At 44.2% G+C, this 23,216-nt stretch overlaps 1 protein-coding gene across 1 annotated transcript in view; it reads left to right on the top strand.

Moving 5' to 3' along the window:
- ABCB8 (ATP binding cassette subfamily B member 8) overlaps positions 1–23,216 on the top strand; it is an 80,003-nt gene that overhangs the window by 40,911 nt on the left and 15,876 nt on the right. Inside the window, exons 5-14 of the mRNA XM_030195580.1 lie at positions 5,608–5,713; positions 6,514–6,675; positions 8,230–8,315; positions 8,734–8,831; positions 12,800–12,905; positions 15,378–15,411; positions 15,888–16,024; positions 17,671–17,765; positions 18,481–18,614; positions 19,486–19,633. Of these exons, the coding sequence (XP_030051440.1) occupies positions 5,608–5,713; positions 6,514–6,675; positions 8,230–8,315; positions 8,734–8,831; positions 12,800–12,905; positions 15,378–15,411; positions 15,888–16,024; positions 17,671–17,765; positions 18,481–18,614; positions 19,486–19,633 (1,106 nt within the window). The remainder of the gene's footprint in view (positions 1–5,607; positions 5,714–6,513; positions 6,676–8,229; positions 8,316–8,733; positions 8,832–12,799; positions 12,906–15,377; positions 15,412–15,887; positions 16,025–17,670; positions 17,766–18,480; positions 18,615–19,485; positions 19,634–23,216) is intronic.

Genomic DNA, 23,216 nt, shown 5'->3' with positions numbered 1-23,216 from the left:
TAACCTAATGATGACACCCTTGGCCAAACTACTATCAAAGCAAAACCTCAACCCATACATTTATGCTGATGATGTAACGATCTACATCCCATTCAAACAAGACCTAAAAGAAATCTCCTCTGAAATCAGCCAAAGTCTACATATCATGCACTCCTGGGCAGATGCCTTTAAGTTAAAACTCAATGCAGAAAAAAACCCAATGCCTAGTACTCACCTCCCAACACAACACGAGCAAATTCACCACCATCGATACCCCAAAACTAACTCTACCAATTTCGGAAACCCTGAAAATTCTTGGAGTCACCATTGACCGGCACCTAACACTTGAGAATCACGCGAAAATCACGACCAAAAAGATGTTCCATTCAATGTGGAAGTTAAAAAGTAAAACCATTCTTCCCAAGAACCATCTTCCGGAATCTGGTACAATCATTAGTACTCAGTCACCTAGACTACTGCAACTCACTATACGCTGGCTGCAAAGAGCACATACTCAAAAAACTTCAAACAGCCCAGAACACAGCAGCCAGACTCGTATTTGGAAAACCAAAATACGAAAGTGCAAAACCCCTACGAGAAAAACTACACTGGTTACCACTCAAAGAACGCATCACGTTTAAAGTATGTACCTTAGTACATAAAATCATCCACAGCGAAGCCCCAGTTTACATGTCTGACCCGATTGACCTACCACCCAGGAATGCCAAAAGATCATCTCACACATTCCTTAATCTTCACTTCCCAAATTGCAAAGGCCTAAAATATAAACTAATGCACGCATCAACCTTTTCCTATATGAGTACGCAATTCTGGAACGCATTGCCACGTAACCTAAAAGCGACCTATGAACTGACCAACTTCCAAAAACTGCTGAAGACACATCTTTTCAACAAGACATACCACAATGACTAAAACATATGAAAACCCCACATATATCTAGTAATCATTGTTAACAGTGCCCCATATCATATCTTCATCATACTTTCCATTACCCAATATACTTCTGTTACGCTAATATTAACTCTCCTCTCATTTCCACTTTCCACTATATATTGTAAGCCACCTTGAGCCTGCAAAGAGGTGGGATAATGTGGGATACAAATGCAATAAATAAATATTTCTACGCTGATTATATTTTGTTAATTTAGCCAACTGATCCTTTTTCTCCATCCATAGGTCCACTTCAGAGTTGTCTTAACTCTGGAACAGATTGGTTGTTTGAACATAGGCCATCTTCCTCAGCCATCCAGCTCTGTTTTATTTATTTGGAAACCTTCTCACATCAGTTGATTCTTTTAAGTATCTTGGGGTTTTGTTGGATTCAAAACTTTCATTTTGTTGCACAAGTTTCACACATTTGTAAGGTTACTTTCTTTATACTTCATCAATTACGTTCAGTGAGACATCTGTTTGAGCATGATTGATATTTTCCACAGACTCATTCTTTCTCGTAACAAAGTTGAATTACTGCAACATTATTTATTCTGGTCTCCCATACTCCTTACTGAAAAAATTATAATCGATTCAAAACCTAACTTTTAGGTTATTATACAATTTGAAGAAATCAGATCATGTTACTCTTTTGTTTAAAATAAAACACTGGCTACCTATTGAACAAAGGATCATTTATAAGATTTAACTTATTACTTTAAAGGCACTTAAGATAGGTGTTTCAGATTACTTTGCTGGTAATGGATCTTTTTTGTGAAAACCCCCTGTTAACTGTGGACTATAGACGAGTAATGGATCTTTTTTCTTATTTTCTAAATTTCCTTAAAGTTTATGCTTTGATAATCTTTGTTTTAAGATACTAAATCGTCTTTATCTGTATTCAAGATGTTCTTGATGTAATTAAAAATATAAATAAATAAAATAATAATACTTTGCTGCTCTCACGGTTCCACATTCATCGCCTTGTGTTCTTCGCTCCATAAATGATTATCGTCTAATCTTGCCAGGCCCTAAACATGCACGACTTGAAAACTACAAGACATAGTCCTTTCTATTTTCTAGTGCCTGCTTCTTGGAATAAGCTGCCATTAAGTATCCGTAGTATTCCCTCTTTGAAGGAATTTTAAAACGCTATTAAAACGGCTTTATGGCCAAGCATTCAATACTTGACTTCCTCTCTCCCTGCCATTGTATCTCTAACGAGATATTTAGATATTAATTTGTTAAATTTCTTTACTTGGTTATAATTTATTTAGATGATAAGATTTGTATCTTTTGTATGGGTGTATCCTGTATTGTAGTTTCTTTCCTTTCCTTTTTTTAATTATTATTTGTTTGTACACCACCCAGCTCTGTGAGTCAGTATGGGCGGTATGGAAAGTTTAAATAAACTGTAAACTGATAGTGGACCGATGCAATTCTCTGCTTCAGCCGTCTGAAAGAACCGGGCTCGATGGGAATTGATGCCCTATAGCAGCCCTGGCCAGAGACACATCTACTGTGTCTTCCCTCCTTGGCCCATGGTAGATTGCATGTTGAAAAGGATCATATTGCACTGGGATCTAATAATTCTTGTGGCCGTTGATTGGCTGCAGAGGCCATGGCACATGGACCTGATTCAGCTGCTGGATGGGTCCTCTCTGTCTTCTGCAGGTACATGGCCTACTGAAACAAGGTCCAGTGCTAGTGAAGGATCCATGCTCCTTTTGATCTTACAGCTTGGCCAATGAAAGGGCTTGGTTGAGATGAAAAAGTCATTGCTACCTTGCTTCAGGCTTGGGAACCTTCTACATCCATGACATATTCGAGGGTGTGCAGGATGTTCGAGGGCTGGTGTTCCGAGTACAGACTTTCTTCCTTCTCTGCTCAGATTGCTAAAGATCCTAGCATTTCTCCAGGCAGGTCTTCAGAAAGGATTGGTGTTGGGTTCTCTAAAAGCTCAGTTTGCAGCTTTGGCCTGTTTCAGGGGCCAACTACAGAAGATGTCTCTCGTGGCTCACCTGGATATTATTCGATTCATGCAGGGAGCAGGCTGCTTGCGTCCCCCCTTTTGTATGCCGTGTCCAGAATGGAATCTTAATTTAGTCTTTTGAGCTCTTCAGAAGTCTCCTTCTGAGCCACTCTGGAAGGCCTCCTTGAAAGATCTTGTGCTAAAGACAGCTTTTTTAGTGGCTGTTGCATTGGCACATAGGGTTTCAGATCTTCAGGTTCTGTTGCTGGGGTCCCTTTCTTCGCTTTTTGAAGGCGAGGGTTTCCCTGCACACAGTTCTTCCTTTCTTCCGAAAGTGGTATTAGCATTTCATCTCAACCAATCTGTGGAGCTTCTGTCTTTTCGCAGAGAGGACAAAGAGGCTCAGTATTCTTCCTTGAAACTTCTCAGTTTGCTTAGAGTCCTTATTATGTATTTGAAAGTCACAAATGAGTTGTGCAAATCAAACAGACTGTGCTTTTTGGTAAACGGACTTGGCCTCATGGCTCCCAAGCCCACATTTGCTAGATGGCTGAAGGAGGCTATCACATCAGCTTATGTGCTTGTGGGGAAGCAGGCTCCTCAGGCCTTGCGGGCTCATTCTACGAAGTATACAGTGACATCCTGGGCGGAGAACGTCTTACTGTTTCCAGATATTGGCAAGGCGGCAATATGGTTAACACTGCATACCTTTGCAAAGCACTATAGGGTGAACGTTACGGCACATTCGGAAGCCAGTTTTGGGGCTTTGGTCCTCAGGGCAACGATGCCAGGATCCCACCCCGACTAAGGATTGCTTTTGAACACCCCATAATTTCTGGACAATGTTCCCTCTAAGCTGAGAGGGAGTCCTCCATTTATAGTCCTGACAGTAGGGGATGCTGTTTCAGTATCACATTTTCAATAGTGAGAGACAGGCAAGCTCTGCAGGACTCCATGGAACTTGCTTGCCCCTAGTGCTCAAAAATACAATATTGAAGCACCACCCCCAACTGGCAGCAATGCACTTGGAGGACTCCCACTCAGCTTAGAGGGAACAGTGGTTCTGGAACAGTGGGAAGCTACATAATGGAAGGCGAAATTAGGTCTTACCTGATAATTTTCTTTCTGTTAGTCCTTCCCACTGTTCCAGAGGCCCGCCTCAGATTTCTGAGATGTTTAGTCAGTGAGAAGTAATGGGTCAGATGATTGTCACCTTGCATGGTTCTTCCTTCATATCTCTTGTTCTCTACAAATTGTCCAGAGATGAGAGAGGACCGCATGTGTTTGCTCCTCTGGTTAATGTTAGGTTATGGCTAGGATCAGGCGACCCTCAGGGGGAGGAATGCTGACCTATAAATGTACTCACTCTGCTGCTCCCCAGTATCTCTCCACACTCGTCCTTCCCTACACCCCTTCCCGTGCACTCCGCTCCATGGATAAATCCTTCTTATCTGTTCCCTTCTCCACTACAGCCAACTCTAGACTTCGCGCCTTCTGTCTCGCTGCACCCTACGCCTGGAATAAACTTCCTGAGCCCCTACGTCTTGCCCCATCCTTGGCCACCTTTAAATCTAGTCTGAAAGGCCACCTCTTTAACATTGCTTTTTACTTGTAACCACTCGCCTCCACCTACCCTCCTCTCTTCCTTCCCGTTCACATTAATTGATTTGATTTGCTTACTTTATTTATTTTTTTGTCTATTAGATTGTAAGCTCTTTGAGCAGGGACTGTCTTTCTTCTATGTTTGTGCAGCGCTGCGTACGCCTTGTAGAGCTATAGAAATGCTAAATAGTAGTAGTAGTAGTAGTAGTTATTGAATTGTTTAAGGTTGTTGTGTTTATTCTGAGTTTCTCCTTACTGCTTGCCTATGTAAATAGTGAAGATGCCAGGAGAGATGTGTGTCAGCTCAGTTTTCAATTCTTTATCTTCACCTGCTGGTTGATGGACACAGCCATCCTCCTACAGGTTCTGGAATAGTGGGAAGGACCAATGGAAATAAAATTAACAGGTAAGACCTAATTTCTCTGTTTGCTGTGGAAGAGATGTCTGCATTTATTGGGAAAGGAGGATGAGATTTGAAATACCGCCTTTCTGTTGTTACAATCAAAGCGGTTTTACATACTATATGCAGATACTTATTTTGTACCTGGGGCAATGGAGGATTAAGGGACTTACAGAGAGTCACAAGGAGCTTCAGTGGACATTGAACCCAGTTCCCCTGGTTCTCAGGCCACTGCTCTAATCACTACACCGCTACTCCAGTCCCAGCCTCCTCCCGTCTTCTGGAGCATATGCACTAGGTGGCATGCACTTGCTCACTCTGTATCCCCATGGTGTGAAGGAGTACGTTCACTTAGACTGGGGTGTGTGCCTATTTTAGAGTGGGATGTGCATCTACTGGAACATCTGTGCTAGAGATTGTGCTGTTATGTACGTGGATTGTGTTCTATGTATTGGGGTATCCATGTGCTTGGGACATAAACTTGCTTACACTATTGTGTTTCTGATGCTAGCGTGTACTTGTTCTGGTGAATTTGGGGTGTCATATCTCTGTGTGGTTGAAAGGTACATTTCTTTTCATTGGTGTGTTCATGTGTAAGCATATTTTTGCATACATCTGTATTGACGTGCTCATATTTCCAAAGTATATTCTTGGGCTTGTGCCTTGTTTTCAACACATTTCTTGTGTTCCCTGGCTTCTTTAGGCAGGACGTGGCTTTCTTTGATGCTAAAAAAACAGGAATGTTGGTGAATCGTCTGACTTCAGATGTTCAGGAGTTTAAATCATCCTTTAAACAGGTTGTCGCTCAGGTGAGCCTTTTCCACTTGTGTCTGTCAGCTGTGTCCCATCCTATAATTAAGGACAAGGCTGCTGTGTCTTGTCCTGTGCACCTCTTATGTTGAGGTCTTTAACTACTCTTCTGTGCCATAGCTGGCTCTGTACAGATGGGCATGCTCTGACAACCAACCCTATACCTCTTCTGTCATATACATGCAGAAAACTCTGTACCCGCTCTCCTGCATCTCCATGGCTGGGTTTGGTAAATGGCACGCAAAATTTGGTGCCCAAATAAATCTGCGTGGAGTTCCATTCTGTAAATGGTGCTCCGAGTTGATTGCCTTATATAGAATAGCGCTTAGAGCCGATTTCTGTGCCAAACTATGGGTGCAAGGATTTACACCAACTGAAACCTGGTATAAATCCGGCATGTAATTTAGGCACAGATCCCCGGTATTCAGTAATACTGTGCACATCTGTAATGAATAACCCCTTTTTAGTTGCATACTAAAGGATTTGCGTGCAGATCTGTATAGAATAGCACTTAGCAAGATGTGCATGCAAATCCAAATTGTTACTAATTAATGACAATAATTGATAGCACCCAGTTAGTGGTGCTGATTGTCTCATTAGGCAATTTAGTTACACAAGCATCTCAGAATAGTGCACAATTATCACACAGCTGTTTTTCATAGTCTTCTTTGTACTTGGTGTTTCTTTCTCCTTCTCACTCATATGTAGCTAAGTATCTGCTCTTTCTCCCTCTCCCACCACCACCCCCCCTTCCTAACTCAGTATATTTCATTAGGCCTTCCTTCCTCTCTACATGCAGGGCTTGCGCAGTGTCACACAGATTGCTGGCTGCTTTATTTCGCTCTACCTCATCTCTCCACGCCTGACAGGATTGCTAGTGGTGGTGATGCCAACACTCGTGGGAGGTGGGGCGCTAATTGGCTCTTTGCTCCGGAGACTGTCCCGCCATGCACAAGAACAGGTATGCCTAGAAACAGAAGCCAGGCAGGACAGGAAAAGAGCAAGGATTGAGCAAAATGGAATGCTCAGGTGCCCTGTACCTAAATCTAGTCAGTACTTTATAATAATAGTAATAATCTAACCTGTCTAAATCAATATAACCCATTAAACTAAAACCTCAAGGTGGTTTACAAAATAACAACGTTCTGGACTTGTCAGGAGGGACAATAATGGGGTTATTAATTGTGTGTCTGTATTTTCATGTCCAGATCTTTTTAAGATTTGGGTAACCTTTGTTTTTTAGCTGGCGTGGTGCTTGTTTTTGGTTTTTAATTTAAAATTTTGGTATATTTTTCTCGCACATCATCCACTCATCTCCAGCAGTCGATCCTCAACCAGTCTCTCTTGCTTCTCTCATTCCTCCCACTCTATCATCATCCAACCCCCTCACTCACTCTAAACCTCCTGTACCCCAAGAAGTTTATTGAGAATTCAGATACAATACAACTGTTAGATTACAACTCGAATATAAATAAGTGTCCAAAAGACTCCAATAAGCGGAAATACAGTGACAGGTCTTGTCTTTTTATGAATATGTATCAGTGGAAAAAGAAAATTAAAAAGAACTGAAACCACAGTAGCAACACTGAACAAAAGCTCCACCCCTCCCCCCAAATCCCCATAGATGAGAATGAGAATTTATTCAGCCAGTATCAGCCAGATAACACAAGAACTCCCTCAAAATAGGAATGTAAAGACAAATAGGGGTCATCTCTCCCCAAGCACAAATATCCTCCAACTTCGATTGTGTGTGCCACTTAATCGTGGTCAAATGCTCCATGTCACATATGTTCCACAATTTGTTAATCCACTGTAACAGTGGAGAGACCCCCCCACATGTCTCCAGTGCTTGGCGAAATTCAAGCGAGCAGCTTGACAAGCATATCTCACCAGTAAAGAGTGGCATCGAAAAAGGCCCTGTGGTTTTTTACCAAATAAGAGCACCACAGGGTGCCATGAATGGAGCAGCCAAACCAACCCTGTAGTCGGGCCCGAACTTCTCTCCAATAAGACTGTGCTGTAGGACAAGACCACCAAAGGTGTGACCCATGTGCCTCTCTCCGGACAGCCCTGCCAACAGGAAGATAAAGCACCTGGAAACATGGTACAGTCTGACTGGAGTAAGATACCAGTCCAGCGATAAAAAAAACCTTTATAGCATTTAATATTGACACTACAGTGGAGGACTTCAATAAGGCCTTTTCCATAACTAACCAATCATCTTTAGATATAACAACCCCCAATTAAGCCTATGGAGAGTATATGAAGAGACCTGTTTACATAAATAAGAAATAAGACGTAATAAAACCTTTAGTACTCTTAGAATCTTCACACAAGTCCTCCAAGTAGGAAATCTCTCTCACTATACAGCACCGAACAGAAGGTGCAGTCAAAAAGTGTTTCAACTGCAAATAAGCACAGTTGTCAGAGGGCGAGAGCTGATAGGTGGCCGACAAAGCTGCAAAGGTACAACATTCGTCGTGACTGGTTCAGATTTTGTTCTTTTTGTTTTCAGGTGGCAAAGGCAACGGGAGTAGCTGACGAGGCCCTGGGAAATGTACGCACAGTGAGGGCATTCGCCATGGAGGACAGAGAGGAAGAGTGAGTATGTTTGGCTGTATAGCAACTGCAGAATGAGGATAGAGGACTTTGTTGTTACTCTGCCTTCAGCCTCTCCCCTGTATCTTCATTTCTCATTGATTCTCCTCGTAGGATGCAGGAGTAGCGTAATTGTTAGGGCAGCAGGCTGAGAACCAGGGACACCCAGTTCAAATTCCAGTGCCTTTCCTTGTGATATTGGGCAAGTCACTTAACCTTCTGTTACCTCTTTTGTAAGCTCTCCGGGGACAGGAATATACCTCGCTGTACCTGAATGTAACTTGCCTTGAACTGCTGAGCAAAACATGAGCTGAATCCTAAATCCTCCGCTCTTTGCTTGGATATATGTCATGGCTGCTGACAGAGTTCCTGAATTGGTGGAGGGGTAGCCTTTATTGTCTTTCTCTCTTGTCTTCTATAGGCTGTACTCTATAGAGGTGGATAAGTCTTGCCAGATGAATGAAGTACTAGGAATGGGAATTGCTGTTTTCCAAGGACTCTCAAATGTGTTTCTTAACTGTAAGTATGAGGGGGAGAGAGAGAGGTACACTGGCAAAAGATTCCCTTTAAGAACCGAATGACCTATCCCTTGCCTTCCTTCTAGGAGTTTCTTCCTTCGGAGACACTTTGGGCACAGGGAAAATCCCACTGTATGTGTCCTTGTACAGATCTCCAGCATTGGAGAAAACATGCTTCTCATTAATTTTAGATTGCTAAGAGCAAAGCGGGGGTGGGGCTGATTAACCAATGAAGAGAATCTTCAAAAGCATCACCTTGACTTGGTGATGGTAGTGGAGACTAAAGGTTTGGAAGTTTTCTATTTCTTCCTAACGGACAGGCCTTGCCCTGGTGATGATTAAAAAATAGGAGCTGGAGAGTAGCCTAGCAATAGATAGTCGGTGGCACTCAGCATTTTGCTGACTGCCACCAGCTTTACATAAGTATTGCCATACTGGGAAAGACCAAAGGTCCATCAAGCCCAGCATCCTGTTTCCAACACTGGCCAATCCAGGTCACAAATAACCTGGCAAGATCCCAAAAAAGTACAAAACATTTTATACTTTATCCCAGAAATAGTGGATTTTCCCCAAGTCCATTTAATAGCGGTCTATGGATTTTTCCTTTAGGAAACCGTCCAAACCTTTTTTTTTTTTTTTTAACTCCGCTGAGCTAACTTCCTTTACCACATTCTCTGGCCATGAATTCCAGAGTTTAATTACACGTTGAGTGAAGAAAAACTTTCTCCGATTCGTTTTAAATTTACTACATTGTAGCTTCATCGCATGCCCCTAGTCCTAGTATTTTTGGAAAGCATAAACAGATGCTTCACATCTACCCGTTCAACTCCACTCATTATTTTATAGACCTCTATCTTATCTCCCCTCAGCCGCCTTTTCTCCAAGCTGAAGAGCCCTAGCCACTTTAGCCTTTCCTCATAGGGAAGTCGTCCCATCCCCTTTATCATTTTCATCGCCCTTCTCTGCACCTTTTCTAATTCCACTATATCTTTTTTGAGATGTGGTGACCAGAATTGAACACAATATTCGAGGTGCGGTCGCACCATTATAACATCCTCAATTTTGTTTTCCATTCCTTTCCTAATAATACCTAACATTCTATTTGCTTTCTTAGCCGCAGCAGCATACTGAGGAGAAGGTTTCAACGTATCATCAACGACGACACCTAGGTCCCTTTCTTGGTCTGTGACTCCTAACATGGAACCTTGCATGACGTAGCTATAATTCGGGTTCCTCTTTCCCACATGCATCACTTTACATTTGCTCACGTTAAACGTCATCTGCCATTTAGATGCCCAGTCTCCCAAGGTCCTTTTGTAATTTTTCACAATCCTCCCGCGATTTAACAACTTTGAATAACTTTGTGTCATCAGCAAATTTAATTACCTCACTAGTTACTCCCATCTCTAGGTCATTTATAAATATGTTAAAAAGCAGCGGTCCCAGCACAGACCCCTGAGGAACCCCACTATCTACCCTTCTCCATTGAGAATACTGACCATTTAACCCTACTCTCTGTTTTCTATCTTTTAACTAGTTTTTAATCCACAATAGAACACTACCTCCCATGGCTCTCCAATTTCCTCTGGATGTTCAATGCTAGGTTATGTCCGGGCTCCGGTATTGATTATCCAGGCATACGCAGCCAGACAAAGCATGGCCAGTTAGTTAAGTTTGATATTCAGCACTTAAGTGGCTATGGTGAACCCAGCATATATAAGACTGTTTTATGCGGTCCTATTTATGCAGTTATCTTAGCCGCACTTACTGGCTAAGAAATTAAGAATAGCCATACTGGGTCTGACCAATGGTCAGTCTAGCTCAGTATCCTGTTTCCAACAGTGGCCAATTCAGGTGACAAGTACCTGGCAGAAACCCAATTAGTAGCAACATTCCATGCTACCAATCCCAGGGCAAGTAGTGGCTTCCCCTATGTCTAACTCAATAACAGACTATGGACTTTTCCTCCAGGAACTTGTCCAGACCTTTTTTTAAACCCAGATACACTAACCGCCTTACCACATCCTCCAGCAACGAGTCCAGAGCTTAACTATTCTTTGAGTGAAAAAATATTTCCTCCTATTTGTTTTAAAAGTATTTCCATATAATTTCATTGAGTGTCCCTGTTCTTTGTACTTTTTGAAAGAGTGTAAAATTGATTCACTTCTACCCATTCTACAGCACTCAAGATTTTATAGATCTCAGTCATATCCCCCCTCAGCCATCTCTTTTCCAAGCTGAAGAGCCCTAACCATCCCCCTTTATCATTTTGGTCACTCTTCTTTGACCTTTTCTTTATGATGAGATCTAAGAACCTGTTCAGATTCTCTCTGTGGGTGTAGTTCTGTCTACTCCCTTGCCTATTATTAGGATATACAGTGATTTAGCTTATCCCTTCAGGCTTCAGAATTGTATATTATGTATCCAATGTGTAGTGTGGTGCACTTGTTTGTAGGTTTAATACAAGGGATTAATCTTGCTAAATAGGGACCTGAACATAAAACTGATCTCTATTAATGGGTGACATTTGTGTAACTTAATGATTTCTTTGATTAACCTTCCAAACAGTACTAATGGTGTGCTAACATTTTCAGTAGCCAGATCTCTATAGAGTATATTTAAAGAGTTTAACTTGTTTCTCCCCCTTATGAAGTGGGGGTAAAAAGAAAAAAAAACTAGAGTAAGCTAATGAAACAAGATATTTAAAGGAAATGAGACGTAAACTAATATCCTTCTGTTGGAGGTATATAAAGTATGCAGCAGAATTAGAAAAGCTGCAAAGAAGAGCGACCCAAATTGATGATGGGGCAACTCCCTTATGAGGAAAGGCTAAAGCAGCTAGGGCTTGTCTGCTTGGAGAAGAGATGGCTGAGGGAAGATACGATAGAATTCTATAAAATATTGAATGGAGTGGAACAGGTAGAGGTGAATTGCATTGTTCGTTCCAAAAATACTAGGACTAGGGGCACACAATGAAGCTATTAAGTAGTAAATTAAAAAGAAAAACAAAGAAAATATTTCTTCACTCAACATGTAATTAAACTCTGGAATTTGTTGCCAGAGAATGTAGTAAAAGCAGTTAGCTTAGCAGGGATTAAAAAAGGTTTGGACACGTTCCTAAAAGAAAACTCCATAAACCATTATTAAGATGGACTTTTGAAAATCCACTCTTTATTTCTAGGCTAATCAGTCTAAAATCTGTTTTACTCTTGCCATTCCTAAACAAATGGTCAGTGAAACCAGTCATTTATTTTAGTTTTGCATTAGCTTGTTAACAAGGAGAAGAGACCAGCAGGGTCATTAGTCTCTTCTAAAATAAGATTCAAAATGAATACATTTTTATAACCTAAACTACAGATGATGTATCCATTCTATTCAAGGATAGCAAAGTACAAAGATCAGAGGTTAGATAGAATACAGATGGCCAGTCCCAGGATCGTAAATATGTCACTTTGATACCTGAGAAAGAAAAGAAAACATTCCTGACAGTCAGCTTATCTTTAGCTGTGTTTGTAGTGCCTGGACAATCAGTCTACATTGATTGATCCTTTGTAAGGTGAAGAGGTGAAGGCTAAAAATAGAAAGCCAGTGTAAGCATTTTTCTACCATTAAGGTAGAAGTATTTTCCTTAAATATTTTGGGCTTAAAATTAACTTTTCATTCACACAAATCCACACCAGGTTGTTTTGACCTGGATTGGCCACGGTTGGAAACAGGATACTGGGCTTGATGGACCTTCAGTCTGTTCCAGTGTGGCAATTCTTATGTTCTCCATCTTCTGTGGAGCCTGCACAGGGCCTAATTATAATGTGGGCTCAACAGGAAGTGTGGGCCAATGGCATTTATGTTTTCAGCCCACTCAGTTCATGACATGGAACACAGGTTTTGTGATGCCATTTGGGGTTGTGACCCCCCAGTTTGGGACTTGCTACCCTAATAGACTTTTTTGTTTTTCTGTCTCTTGTTTAGGCATTGTGCTGGGCACTATCTTCACTGGTGGGTCCTTGATGGCAAAGAATAAGCTGTCAGCTGGCGATCTTATGTCCTTTCTGGTGGCTGCTCAGACAGTCCAAAGGTTAGCCCGTTACTTAGTATGCATTTTAATCTTTTAAACCATTTTGAATGGGCTTCTCTAAGAAAGTGGTATATAACTTTTTATAATTAATGTTTTCTTTGGTCCACTCTGGATGTTTGCTATACTTTTATCCCTCTCATTCTGTTTGGTTTCTTATGTGTAAGAGAGTGGAGGTCATTCTTATACCTGATGTTACTTCAAAGCTCAGGTTACCTGTTTTTGTGATTGTGACAGTGTCTCCATACAAATTTGATTTTGTGCCCACCATGACCACAGTCAGATTAACTGCGGGTTCTCGTATTCATATTTACATTGCGCCGAAGCAGTTCACAAGGTGAGAATGTTCAGGCAGCATATCCAGATGTGCAGAAGTCACTTCAGACTATTCCTTTCTGCCACGTCTTGCTCTTTGATTTGCAGTAAGTCAAGCATTATTTTCAGAGTGCTCTTTGAGAGCTACCAGGTGTTTTGACTGGCAACCTCTATTAAAGAAGAAACCACATTCCCTGAGACATTTGTGTCCCACTGATGCAGCTATTCCAGCCGAAGCATGGCCATGTCGGGTTATGTGGTCACTGTTCTATGAAATAAAGGTATTTTTCGAACAAGGCCTGTTTTTGTATGTTCAGTTGAGAGTTCACTCTTGTTTTTGTGTTTTTATTATGTGATACACCTGCCACTATGTTTTTGTTTTTCTCTTTTTCCGTACGTTCTACAGAGTAGTAACCTGATGTTGCCACTTCTGTTAGCAATGTCATTCTTCTGTGTTTCTCCTTTAGCACAATATCTGGTTTCCTTGCATCAGACTTTATTATTGGTTGGATTGGGAATGTCCCATGTGATCATAGTTCCATTCTATACGGTTTCAGGGTCATGATCCCACTTAGCTTTCTGTTTTCTCTTATTTATCCTGTTTATCTGTCCTAATCAGATTGTAAGCTCTGTCGTGCAGGGACTGTCTCTTCATGTTCAAGTGTAGTAGTGTTTTCTCTCTCGCCCCTTTTACCAGTATTTGAGCAGTTGTGGTCAGTCTTCCAACTTTCTGTGGCACCTGTGGATTTTTCTGCTTGAGAAACATTTTCTCTATGCTATCGAGTCTGGTCTCGTTTTTCATTTTCTAATTCTCATGTTCTGGAGCTCCCACCTGCACTGGGATAAGGAAAACAGGAGGGGGAGTTAATGAAGCCCTGAGCGGGAACTAAGTTTAAAATTCCAGACACACACATCCATGGGCATCTATGGTAGTGATGTAGCCCTGGTTGGATCAGAGTCCACCCAATTTAGGCTCAGGCCCACCCAAAATTTCATCTCCCTTAGTGTGGCTGGCAGGATCCCCAAGGCCCACTAACCAAAGACCTCATCTCAGTCGAAAGAACTTGCATCTTGGGCAGCTGCCAGCACTGTCCCTGAGACGCTGCTGCAGTCCGTTTCCCCCCTCCCTCCCCACTGCGTACATGTTCAATTTTCACACGTGCCAAACAGAATACATGGAGGTCAGCCACAGCAGCTCGAGGACAGTGTCAGTGTCTCTCTGAACACACCACCCGAACTCTCGTCCACGCTCTCATTACCTCTCGCCTGGACTACTGCAACTTACTCCTCACCGGCCTCCCACTTAGCCATCTATCCCCCCTTCAATCTGTTCAGAACTCTGCTGCACGTCTCATATTCCGCCAGAACCGATATACTCATATCACCCCTCTCCTCAGGTCACTTCACTGGCTTCCGATCAGATACCGCATTCAATTCAAGCTTTTCCTTCTTACCTACAAATGCACTCAGTCTGCTGCCCCTCACTACCTCTCTACCCTCATCTCCCCTTACGTTCCCGCCCGTAACCTCCGTTCACAGGATAAATCCCTCCTCTCAGTACCCTTCTCCACCACCGCCAACTCCAGGCTCCGCTCATTCTGCCTCGCCTCACCCTATGCTTGGAACAACCTTCCTGAGCCCTTACGCCAAGCCCCCTCCCTGCCCGTCTTCAAGTCTTTGCTTAAAGCCCACCTCGTCAATGCTGCGTTCGGCACCTAACCCTTACCGTTCAGTGAATCCAGACTGCCCCTATCGGACCGACCGTTCACTTGTCTATTAGATTGTAAGCTCTTTGAGCAGGGACTGTCTCTCTTTGTTAAATTGTACAGCGCTGCGTAACCCTAGTAGCGCTCTAGAAATGTTAAGTAGTAGTAGTAGTAGTGTCCTCCTTAGATGTAAGCTTGTTTGGTGGGAAGGAGATCTTCAGCTGGCGGAGCTTGGGGATCCCTGCCAGCACAGGTATTTCATTTACTTTTGAGGGGGGGGACAGGGGAGGTGGGTTTTGCTTTTGCTTTAGTTGTAGGGGGTAGACATGAAATTTTTGGTCCACCCACTTTGGTCTCGGGCCCGCCCTAAATCGGCTGTCTGGCTACACTACTGATCTGTGGCTCTGTGACCGCAGCACTAATTAGAAATGTATGTATTTTTTGTCTTTGGCAGATCCATGGCAAGTATTTCAGTGTTGTTTGGTCAGGTAAGTGTACAACTGTTTGTTAGGAGTTCAGTGAGTGATTGTGTGCGTGAGAGGGGAGGGATGGAAATGAAGATGATGATGGTGAATCGGCATATGAGAAGACTCCTAGCTCTCTAGTATTTCTGTTAGTCACAATTCATCTTACAAAAAATAAAACTGAAAAATTAATATTTGGAACAGTTGAAAGGAATAATATTTTAATGTGTACCACAGCACGCTGTGGATCAGGAAAGCTCCTGAGACTAGTGAATTCAGTTCCTTTTGTGTCACTTGCCCACTGTATGATATGTGCTTCGTTTTTCTGGCACCAGATTGTGCTGGGATTCTGATTGTCATGGGCAATAGTGCTAAGAGTGAAGAGGTGAAAAGAAGTTGCTGCTCCTTCAGAAGGCAGGAAACAGGGGAAACTATATCTTGGCTTTGTGGATAGTACTGTATGTGAATGCTTTCTTTTCTTTCCTACCCTATACACACAGGTGGTTCGTGGGCTCAGTGCTGGAGCGCGTGTCTTTGAGTTTATTATGCTGGAACCTCAGGTCTTTCTGCATGGTGGAAAGAAGATCCCCTTCCATTCCCTGGTGGGTCAAGTGTCATTCCAGAACGTCACATTCAGGTCAGTCCCCCCCCCCCCCCCCCCCCCCTTATCTTTATAGGACGTGTTGCCATCTGCCACTGTTGGCACACAGCAGGATGTGTTGACAGTGACAGTTCCTCTGAGCAGGTTATCCATCTCTGGGTGTCTTCCCTGAGCAGAATGAGGGGGAGATGCACAGAACTCTTGTGCTGTAGGGAACAGCTCCAGAAAATGCCGGCTGTCGCAGCAAAAACGAAATACCAACTAATGCTCAATATTACCAGCATGCAAATTATATGCACGCTGTTAGTGTTGAGCATTGGATGTTAATGAGGGAAGAACGTTCCTGGTGCACGCCCAGAAGAGCTGTGCGGTAGGCACAGCTCTTGTGTGCATACCCAGTCGATGGGCATCGCAAATACTGGGCTCTGTTCTGCCCCTTATGCCCAGAGACTCTTTCACAGACTCCCGACCCAGCAAGGTGGGGGGTAGTCTGAGGTTTGACGCGATGATTGAGGAGCAGAAGCTCTTCAGCAATGTTCGGGTGGCAGAATTGGTGCGGGGAGGTATGCCATGCTTCTTCCGTGTTAGGAGGCATGGCTGCAATCTCAAACTGATGAGGGAGCAAACATTTCCAAACCTTTAACTCGTAAACTGTTCTTGCAAGACTACCGACAGCAACAGAACTATCGATGGGGTGTGGGGTTTTCGTACGCCATTTCTTTGAGCACTGGAAGGAATCACTAATGGCCTCATTTGAATGCAAAGTAGAGAATGACACAGGGACAGAGCCCACGGGGCGGGGACAGAGCCTGAGGGGACGGGACGGGGATGAGGACAGAGCCCGTGGGGATGGGGGCAAACTTTGTCCCAGTGTCATTTTCTACTTTGAAGACTGTTAATGAACTGGACTGTTATTTATGTTTATGTTTGAGTAATGCAGACGATGATATTTTGATTTTTTTTTTTTTTTTTTTTTAACAAGCAAACATGCTGGCTACAACTAGCAAAACTTGCATGGGGGATCCTGTACATTCCTGATAGCAATACATCTTCTAAGAAGACATTTTCTATTGCAGGAAGGACTGTGGAAGCAGGAGAGCTAGATTGAATCCTGAGATTGTTGATGACTTATTCATCCACAGATTAAAAAATCATAACAGTGCTTCATAGGGCATATAAGTGTTTGAGGCTTCTGCAGATGAGGACAGAACCCACGGGGATGGGACGGAGATAGAACCTGCGGGGACAGAGACAGGACCTGTGGGGATGGAACGGGGACGAAGACAGAACCTGCAGGGATGGGGTGGGGACGGAGACAGAACCCACAGGGACGGGGCCAAACTTTGTCCCCATGTCATTCTCTAATGCAAAGGGCTTTCGGCCACTGCATCTGTGGTAAAAGCAGCGCCGAAAGCCTTTGTTCGGTAGACACACAATAATGTTTTGTTTAGATTGGCTAAAACCAGTCTAATGAAATGTTGCAAGCCCGGTTTGCTTTGAGCATCTCTCCCTGCGTGTCAGTGTGCCTTCTAACGTGCAGTGTGTTGGTGGTACCATGCTTTACATGCAGTTTTAGTGCTAAGCCCAGCAGGCTGCCTTGTCAGTACCTGCAGCTCTGTATTGTGCTCACAGTACAGTATTGGTTTCTCTTAATTTATAACCTGCCTTTCACTTGCTTTCAGTTACCCCACAAGGCCAGGAGATGAGGTACTGAAGAACTTCTCTCTCACCCTCCCTCCCTTCAAGACGGTAGCCATCGTAGGGCAATCGGGAGGAGGTAAAATTTATGTACATGTGTTAGAGGGACTAGAGTAAAGAAATACCCTGGACTGCTTCAGTGCAGCCTTCAGAAAACACTTGACGTGTTTAGTCCTTGCATTGCAGAACTGTAGCCTCATGGAAACGCCTGAGAATCCATCCATAGGAACATAGCAATGTGGTCTTGTTTTGGATTTCTCAAGTAAACTCTAATTTTAAGCAAGTTACCCCTGCAACTTAGTGAAGATCTGTAGCAGTTCTACTGGGCAGGGCCTAACCATGCTGGAGTGCTTCCATGTGTCTTTCTGCACAAACTACAATACATTTGTTAGGTTAGCTATACCGGTCTCATTAATGCAGTGTTCCTGTAGTCAGGTTTATTTTCAGATATGATGCATTGTCCACACCAAAGTTCACAGCAACCTTGTATCTTTCTGATCTCTTGAAGTCTCTCTAGAGACTTCTTTTTTATTTATTTAATTTAGTTGACACCTTTTTCAGTAGTAGCTCTGGTCCATTAGGTATTTTGCTGTCCCTGGAGGGTTCACAATCTAAATTTGTACCTGTAGCAATGGGGAATTAAATGACTTGCCCAGGATCACAAAGAGCAGCAACGGTATTTGAACCTGGCATCCTCGGTTCTCAGTTTGTTGCTCTAACAATTAGGATATTCCTTCGTTCCAGGTTCTGGACTATGAGCAGGACCTATCTTTGTATCCTTTCTTTTCTACTAGGAAAATCCACTGTAGCTGCTCTGCTAGAGAGATTCTATGACCCAAACCAAGGTGCAGTCTTTCTTGATGGAGTTGATATTCGCATGCTGGACCCCTCCTGGCTGCGAGGACAAGCCATTGGCTTCATAAGCCAGGTGAGTGACAACTGGAGCTGCACGTGAACATCTCAGGGTGAGAGAGGGAGAACAAGGTCACAGGATGGCGGGAAGCTGAGGAGAATGGCATAGGAGTCTTGGCTGCTGTACAGAGCAGCTGTAAGAGCATAGGATAAGTACATAAGTATTGCCATACTGAGACAGACCAAAGGTCCATCATGCCCAGCATCCTGTTTCCAACAGTGGCCAATCCAGGTCACAAATACTTGGCAAGATCCCAAAAAAGTACAAAACATTTTATGCTGATTATCCCAGAAATAAGCAGTGGATTTTCCCCAAGTCCAATTTAATAATGATCTATGGAGTTTTCCTTTAGGAAGCCGTCCAAACCTTTTTTTTTTTTTTTTTTTTTAACTCTGCTAAGCTAACCACCTTTACCACATTCTCTGGCAACGAATTCCAGAGTTTAAGTACACGTTGAGCGAAGAAAAATCTTCTCCGATTAGTTTTAAATTTACTACTTTGTAGCTTCATCGCATGCCCCCTAGTATTTTTGGAAAGCGTAAACAGACCCTTCACATATACCTGTTCCACTCCACTCATTATTTTATAGACCTCTATCATATCTCCCCTCAGCCGTCTTTTCTCCAAGCTGAAGAGCCCTAGCCACTTCAGCCTTTCCTCATAGGATGTGATGAGGGAGAGAAGGATTGCAGATTCTAGACAGAATGTTGTAGGAATGGAGGTTGGTGGAGAGCAGTGAATGCTGTAGATGTGAGAGCATGGGCTGTAAGGGCAGAGGACAGTCATGGGAACTCATACTTGGGAAGTAAGAGTGCTGCTGATGCATAGACTGAGTTTTAAGAGAGGTGAAACATCTTTGTGATTGCTTCAAATTACTGCCTTTCAGGAGCCTGTGCTGTTTGGTACAACAATCATGGAAAACATTCGATTTGGGAAACCAGGTGCCAGCGATGAGGAGGTTTATGCAGCAGCCGAGCAAGCAAATGCCGATGGCTTTATACGAAGTTTTCCTGAGGGATACAGTACAGTGGTGGGTGAGTCCTTCCAGCTCATCTCCTTTGCTTTGTCGTCATGTAGGATCAGAGGCTGCACGGCAATGACATGTTTGTTATTCTGAGGCCAAATCATATCCTTCCATTGTGGTGATTATATAAGAACACTGCATGCATATGTGCAACTCCTAATTCAAAGAAACAGGTCACTTTTTTGTGTCCCAAGTATAAAAGAGAAATGATTTCCCCTTCCCCCATCTGGACTTCGCGCTCTTTATTTTCTAGCCCCTGGTTCCCCAGATCCTTTCTCCAGATTTTGCATCTGGACAAAATACGGGCCCTTATCCTTGAGAGGGGGAAGGAATAAAATGGAGGCTGGAGTATCCTCCATCTGATGGCCGGAGGAGGTAAGAATTCCCATATGCTGCACAGTTTCAGATACTGCCTAAAACCTGTTAACCTCTTATTCTGTTAGCTTGCGGGAGTAAGTGTATCCGTAGGTTCTGGGCTATCTCCGCAAGACAGATGGCAAGTTAAGTTGCTGCTGCTGCCCTGAATATTCTGTCCAAGGGTCTTCTGGGGCCATTAAAACTTAGCTCATGCCTTTTCATTGGTACTCCGGGCAACTGGTATTCAAGTACAGTAGGTATTTCCTTGTCCCTGGAGGGCTTCAAGTCTAAGTTTGTACCTGAGGCAGTGGAAGGTTAGGTAACTGACTTGCCCAAGATCATAAGAAGCAGCAGTGGGATTTGAACTCTGGCTTCCCTGATTCTCAGCCTGCTGCTTTAACCATTAGGCTGATGTGGCCCATGTAACACAGGCACATAGGAAAGCTTTTCTTCAATTAAAAGTGCGAGTGCTTGCACTTGGCTAGCTTCTTTCTGAAGTTCCCTTGAAAGTGACTGATTAAATTTTCTGATTCAATGTATGTATTTTTTGAACCAGCTCAGAATAATTACTGATAGAGAAGGAGAAATGAAGATGATGAATTTCTGTTTCAGGGGGTGTCGATGCGTCGGTCGATGGATAGCCCGGTACCGCCTCCTCGTCCTTTGCAGGTTCTGCCTCTGTCTCCTGTACCGGCTCCCCTGCCTTTCCCAATGGAGACTCTGGACGAGCGCCTCCGAGCCATTCTTTCAGGTCTCCTGGAAGGGCTGATGCGCTCGTCTGTATCGGCACCGGGGGTGCTTGCGCCCTCAGTGCCGTCGACACAAGCGTCAGCTGGCTCATTGCCTGAGGTGAGGTCTCCGGTACTGCTTGCGGCTTCGGCTGCCACCCAGGTCGACTCCCTGTCGACGTCATTGGAGGGAGCTTCATCGCTGCTGCCGCCGCCAAGGGAGTCAGCCTCTCAATGACACCATTGGGGACATGGTTCCTCGCAGTCGAGGCGGGCACGGTTACGGACTGCTGTTCGAAAGCTTTTGTCCGATACCGAGCAGGAGGACTCGTGGGAGGAGGAAGAGGATCCCAGGTATTTCTCATCCAAGGAGTCTTGTGGTCTTCCTTCTGACCCCACTCCCTCACCGGAAAGAAAGCTTTCTCCACTGGAGAGCCTTTCTTTTGCCTCCTTTGTCCGGGAAATGTCTGTGGGCATTCCCTTCCTGGTGGTTACTGAGGATGAGCCTAGGCCTGAGATGCTCGAGGTCCTCGACTATCCTTCGCCACCTAAGGAGTCGTCCACTGCTCCTTTGCATAATGTCCTGAAGGAGACATTGCTTAGGAACTGGACGAAACCATTAACTAATCCCACCATCCCTAAGAAGGTTGAGTCCCAGTATTGGGTCCACAGAGAACCTGAGTTGATGAGGACCCAGTTACCTCAAGAGTTCTAGGGATTTTGCCTCGGCGCCCCCGGGGCAGGAATTTAGAACTCTTGATTCTTTTGGGAGGAAGGCCTACCAGTCCTCTATGCTCGTGTCCAAGATTCAGTCGTACCAGCTCTACACGAGCATCCATATGCGGAACAATGTGAAGCAACTGCCGGACCTGGTAGATAAGCTCCCTGTGGAGCAAGCCAGGTCTTTTCAGGAGGTGGTCAGGCAGCTGAAGGCATGTCGTAACTTCCTGTCCAGGGGTGCTTATGACACTTTTGATGTTGCATCCAGGTCCGCTGCTCAAGGTATAGTGATGCGCAGACTCTCATGGCTGCGTGCCTCTGACCTGGACAGTAGGACCCAGCAGCGGCTTGCGGATGTTCCTTGCCGGGGGGATAGCATTTTTGGCCATCCTCTACATTCCTCCCCGGGAACTCTGCTCACTGGGTAAAGCTCTCTTTTATGCACCCTTCTCCTCCACTGCTAACTCCAGACTCCGTTCCTTTTATCTTGCTGCACCATATGCCTGGAATAGACTTCCTGAGCCGGTACGTCAAGCTCCATCTCTGGCCATCTTCAAATCTAAGCTAAAAGCCCACCTTTTGATGCTGCTTTTAACTCCTAACCCTTATTCACTTTGTTCAGAACCCTTATTTTATCATCCTCACTTTAATATTCCCTTATCTCGTTTGTCCTATTTGTCTGTCCTAATTAGAATGTAAGCTCTGTCGAGCAGGGACTGCCTCTTCATGTTCAAGTGTACAGCGCTGCATACGTCTAGTAGCGCTTTAGAAATGATAAGTAGTAGTAGAAGGTCGAGCAGGTTGTAGAACAGCTCAACCAGTGCGTAACCACCCTCGATAATCTCTCCCACCGGGCGCCTTCAGCATCTACCTGAACTGGTAGATGTTTTTTCCGGGGAAGGAGGAGTGCTCTCTATTCTTACAATAAGCGTAGGTACATTCCACCTTCCCGACAGGCTTCTCAGGCTCAGCCCCAGCGCGCTTGTTCGCGTCAACAGCGTGCACCCAGACAGGCCCCTGCAGCTCCCAGCAAAAGCAAGGGATGGGCTTTTGACTGGCTCCAGTTGAGCATACCCGCCATAAACGTACCCGTGCCGGACGACTTGCCAGTCGGAGGGAGGTTAAAATTTTTTCACCAAAGGTGGCCTCTCATAACCTCTGACCAGTGGGTTCTCCAAATAGTCCGGTTAGGGTACACCCTCAATTTGATTTCTACACCTCCAAATTGCCCACCGGGAGCTCAGTCCTTCAGCTTCCAACACAGGCAGGTACTTGCAGAGGAACTCTCCGCTCTTCTCAGCGCCAATGCGGTTGAGCCCGTCCACCCGGGCAAGAAGGGCTGGGATTCTATTCCAAGTACTTCCTTGTGCAAAAGAAAACAGGGGGGATGCGTCCCATCCTAGACCTAAGGGCCCTGAACAAATTCCTGGTCCGAGAAAAGTTCAGGATGCTTTCCCTGGGCACCCTTCTTCCCATGATTCAGAAAGACGATTGGCTATGCTCACTGGACTTAAAGGATGCTTACACTCACATCCCGATACTTCCTGCCCACAGGAAGTATCTTCGGTTTCGTCTCGGAACGCAGCACTTCTAGTATTGTGTGCTGCCTTTTGGTCTGGCCTCTGCACCTCGGGTCTTTACAAAGTGCCTGGTGGTGGACGCAGAGTCGCTTCACAGACTGGGAGTGCATGTGTTCCCTTATCTCGACTATTGGCTGGTGAAGAGCAAATCGGAGGCAGGAGCTGTACAGTCCATGCAGATGACTATTCAGCTTCTGGAGCCACTAGG

The sequence above is a fragment of the Microcaecilia unicolor genome, chromosome 1, assembly GCF_901765095.1.
Source record: "Microcaecilia unicolor chromosome 1, aMicUni1.1, whole genome shotgun sequence".
In the NCBI taxonomy this organism is placed as follows: Eukaryota; Metazoa; Chordata; class Amphibia; order Gymnophiona; family Siphonopidae; genus Microcaecilia; species Microcaecilia unicolor.
This window is presented reverse-complemented; position numbering and strand designations above follow the sequence as displayed.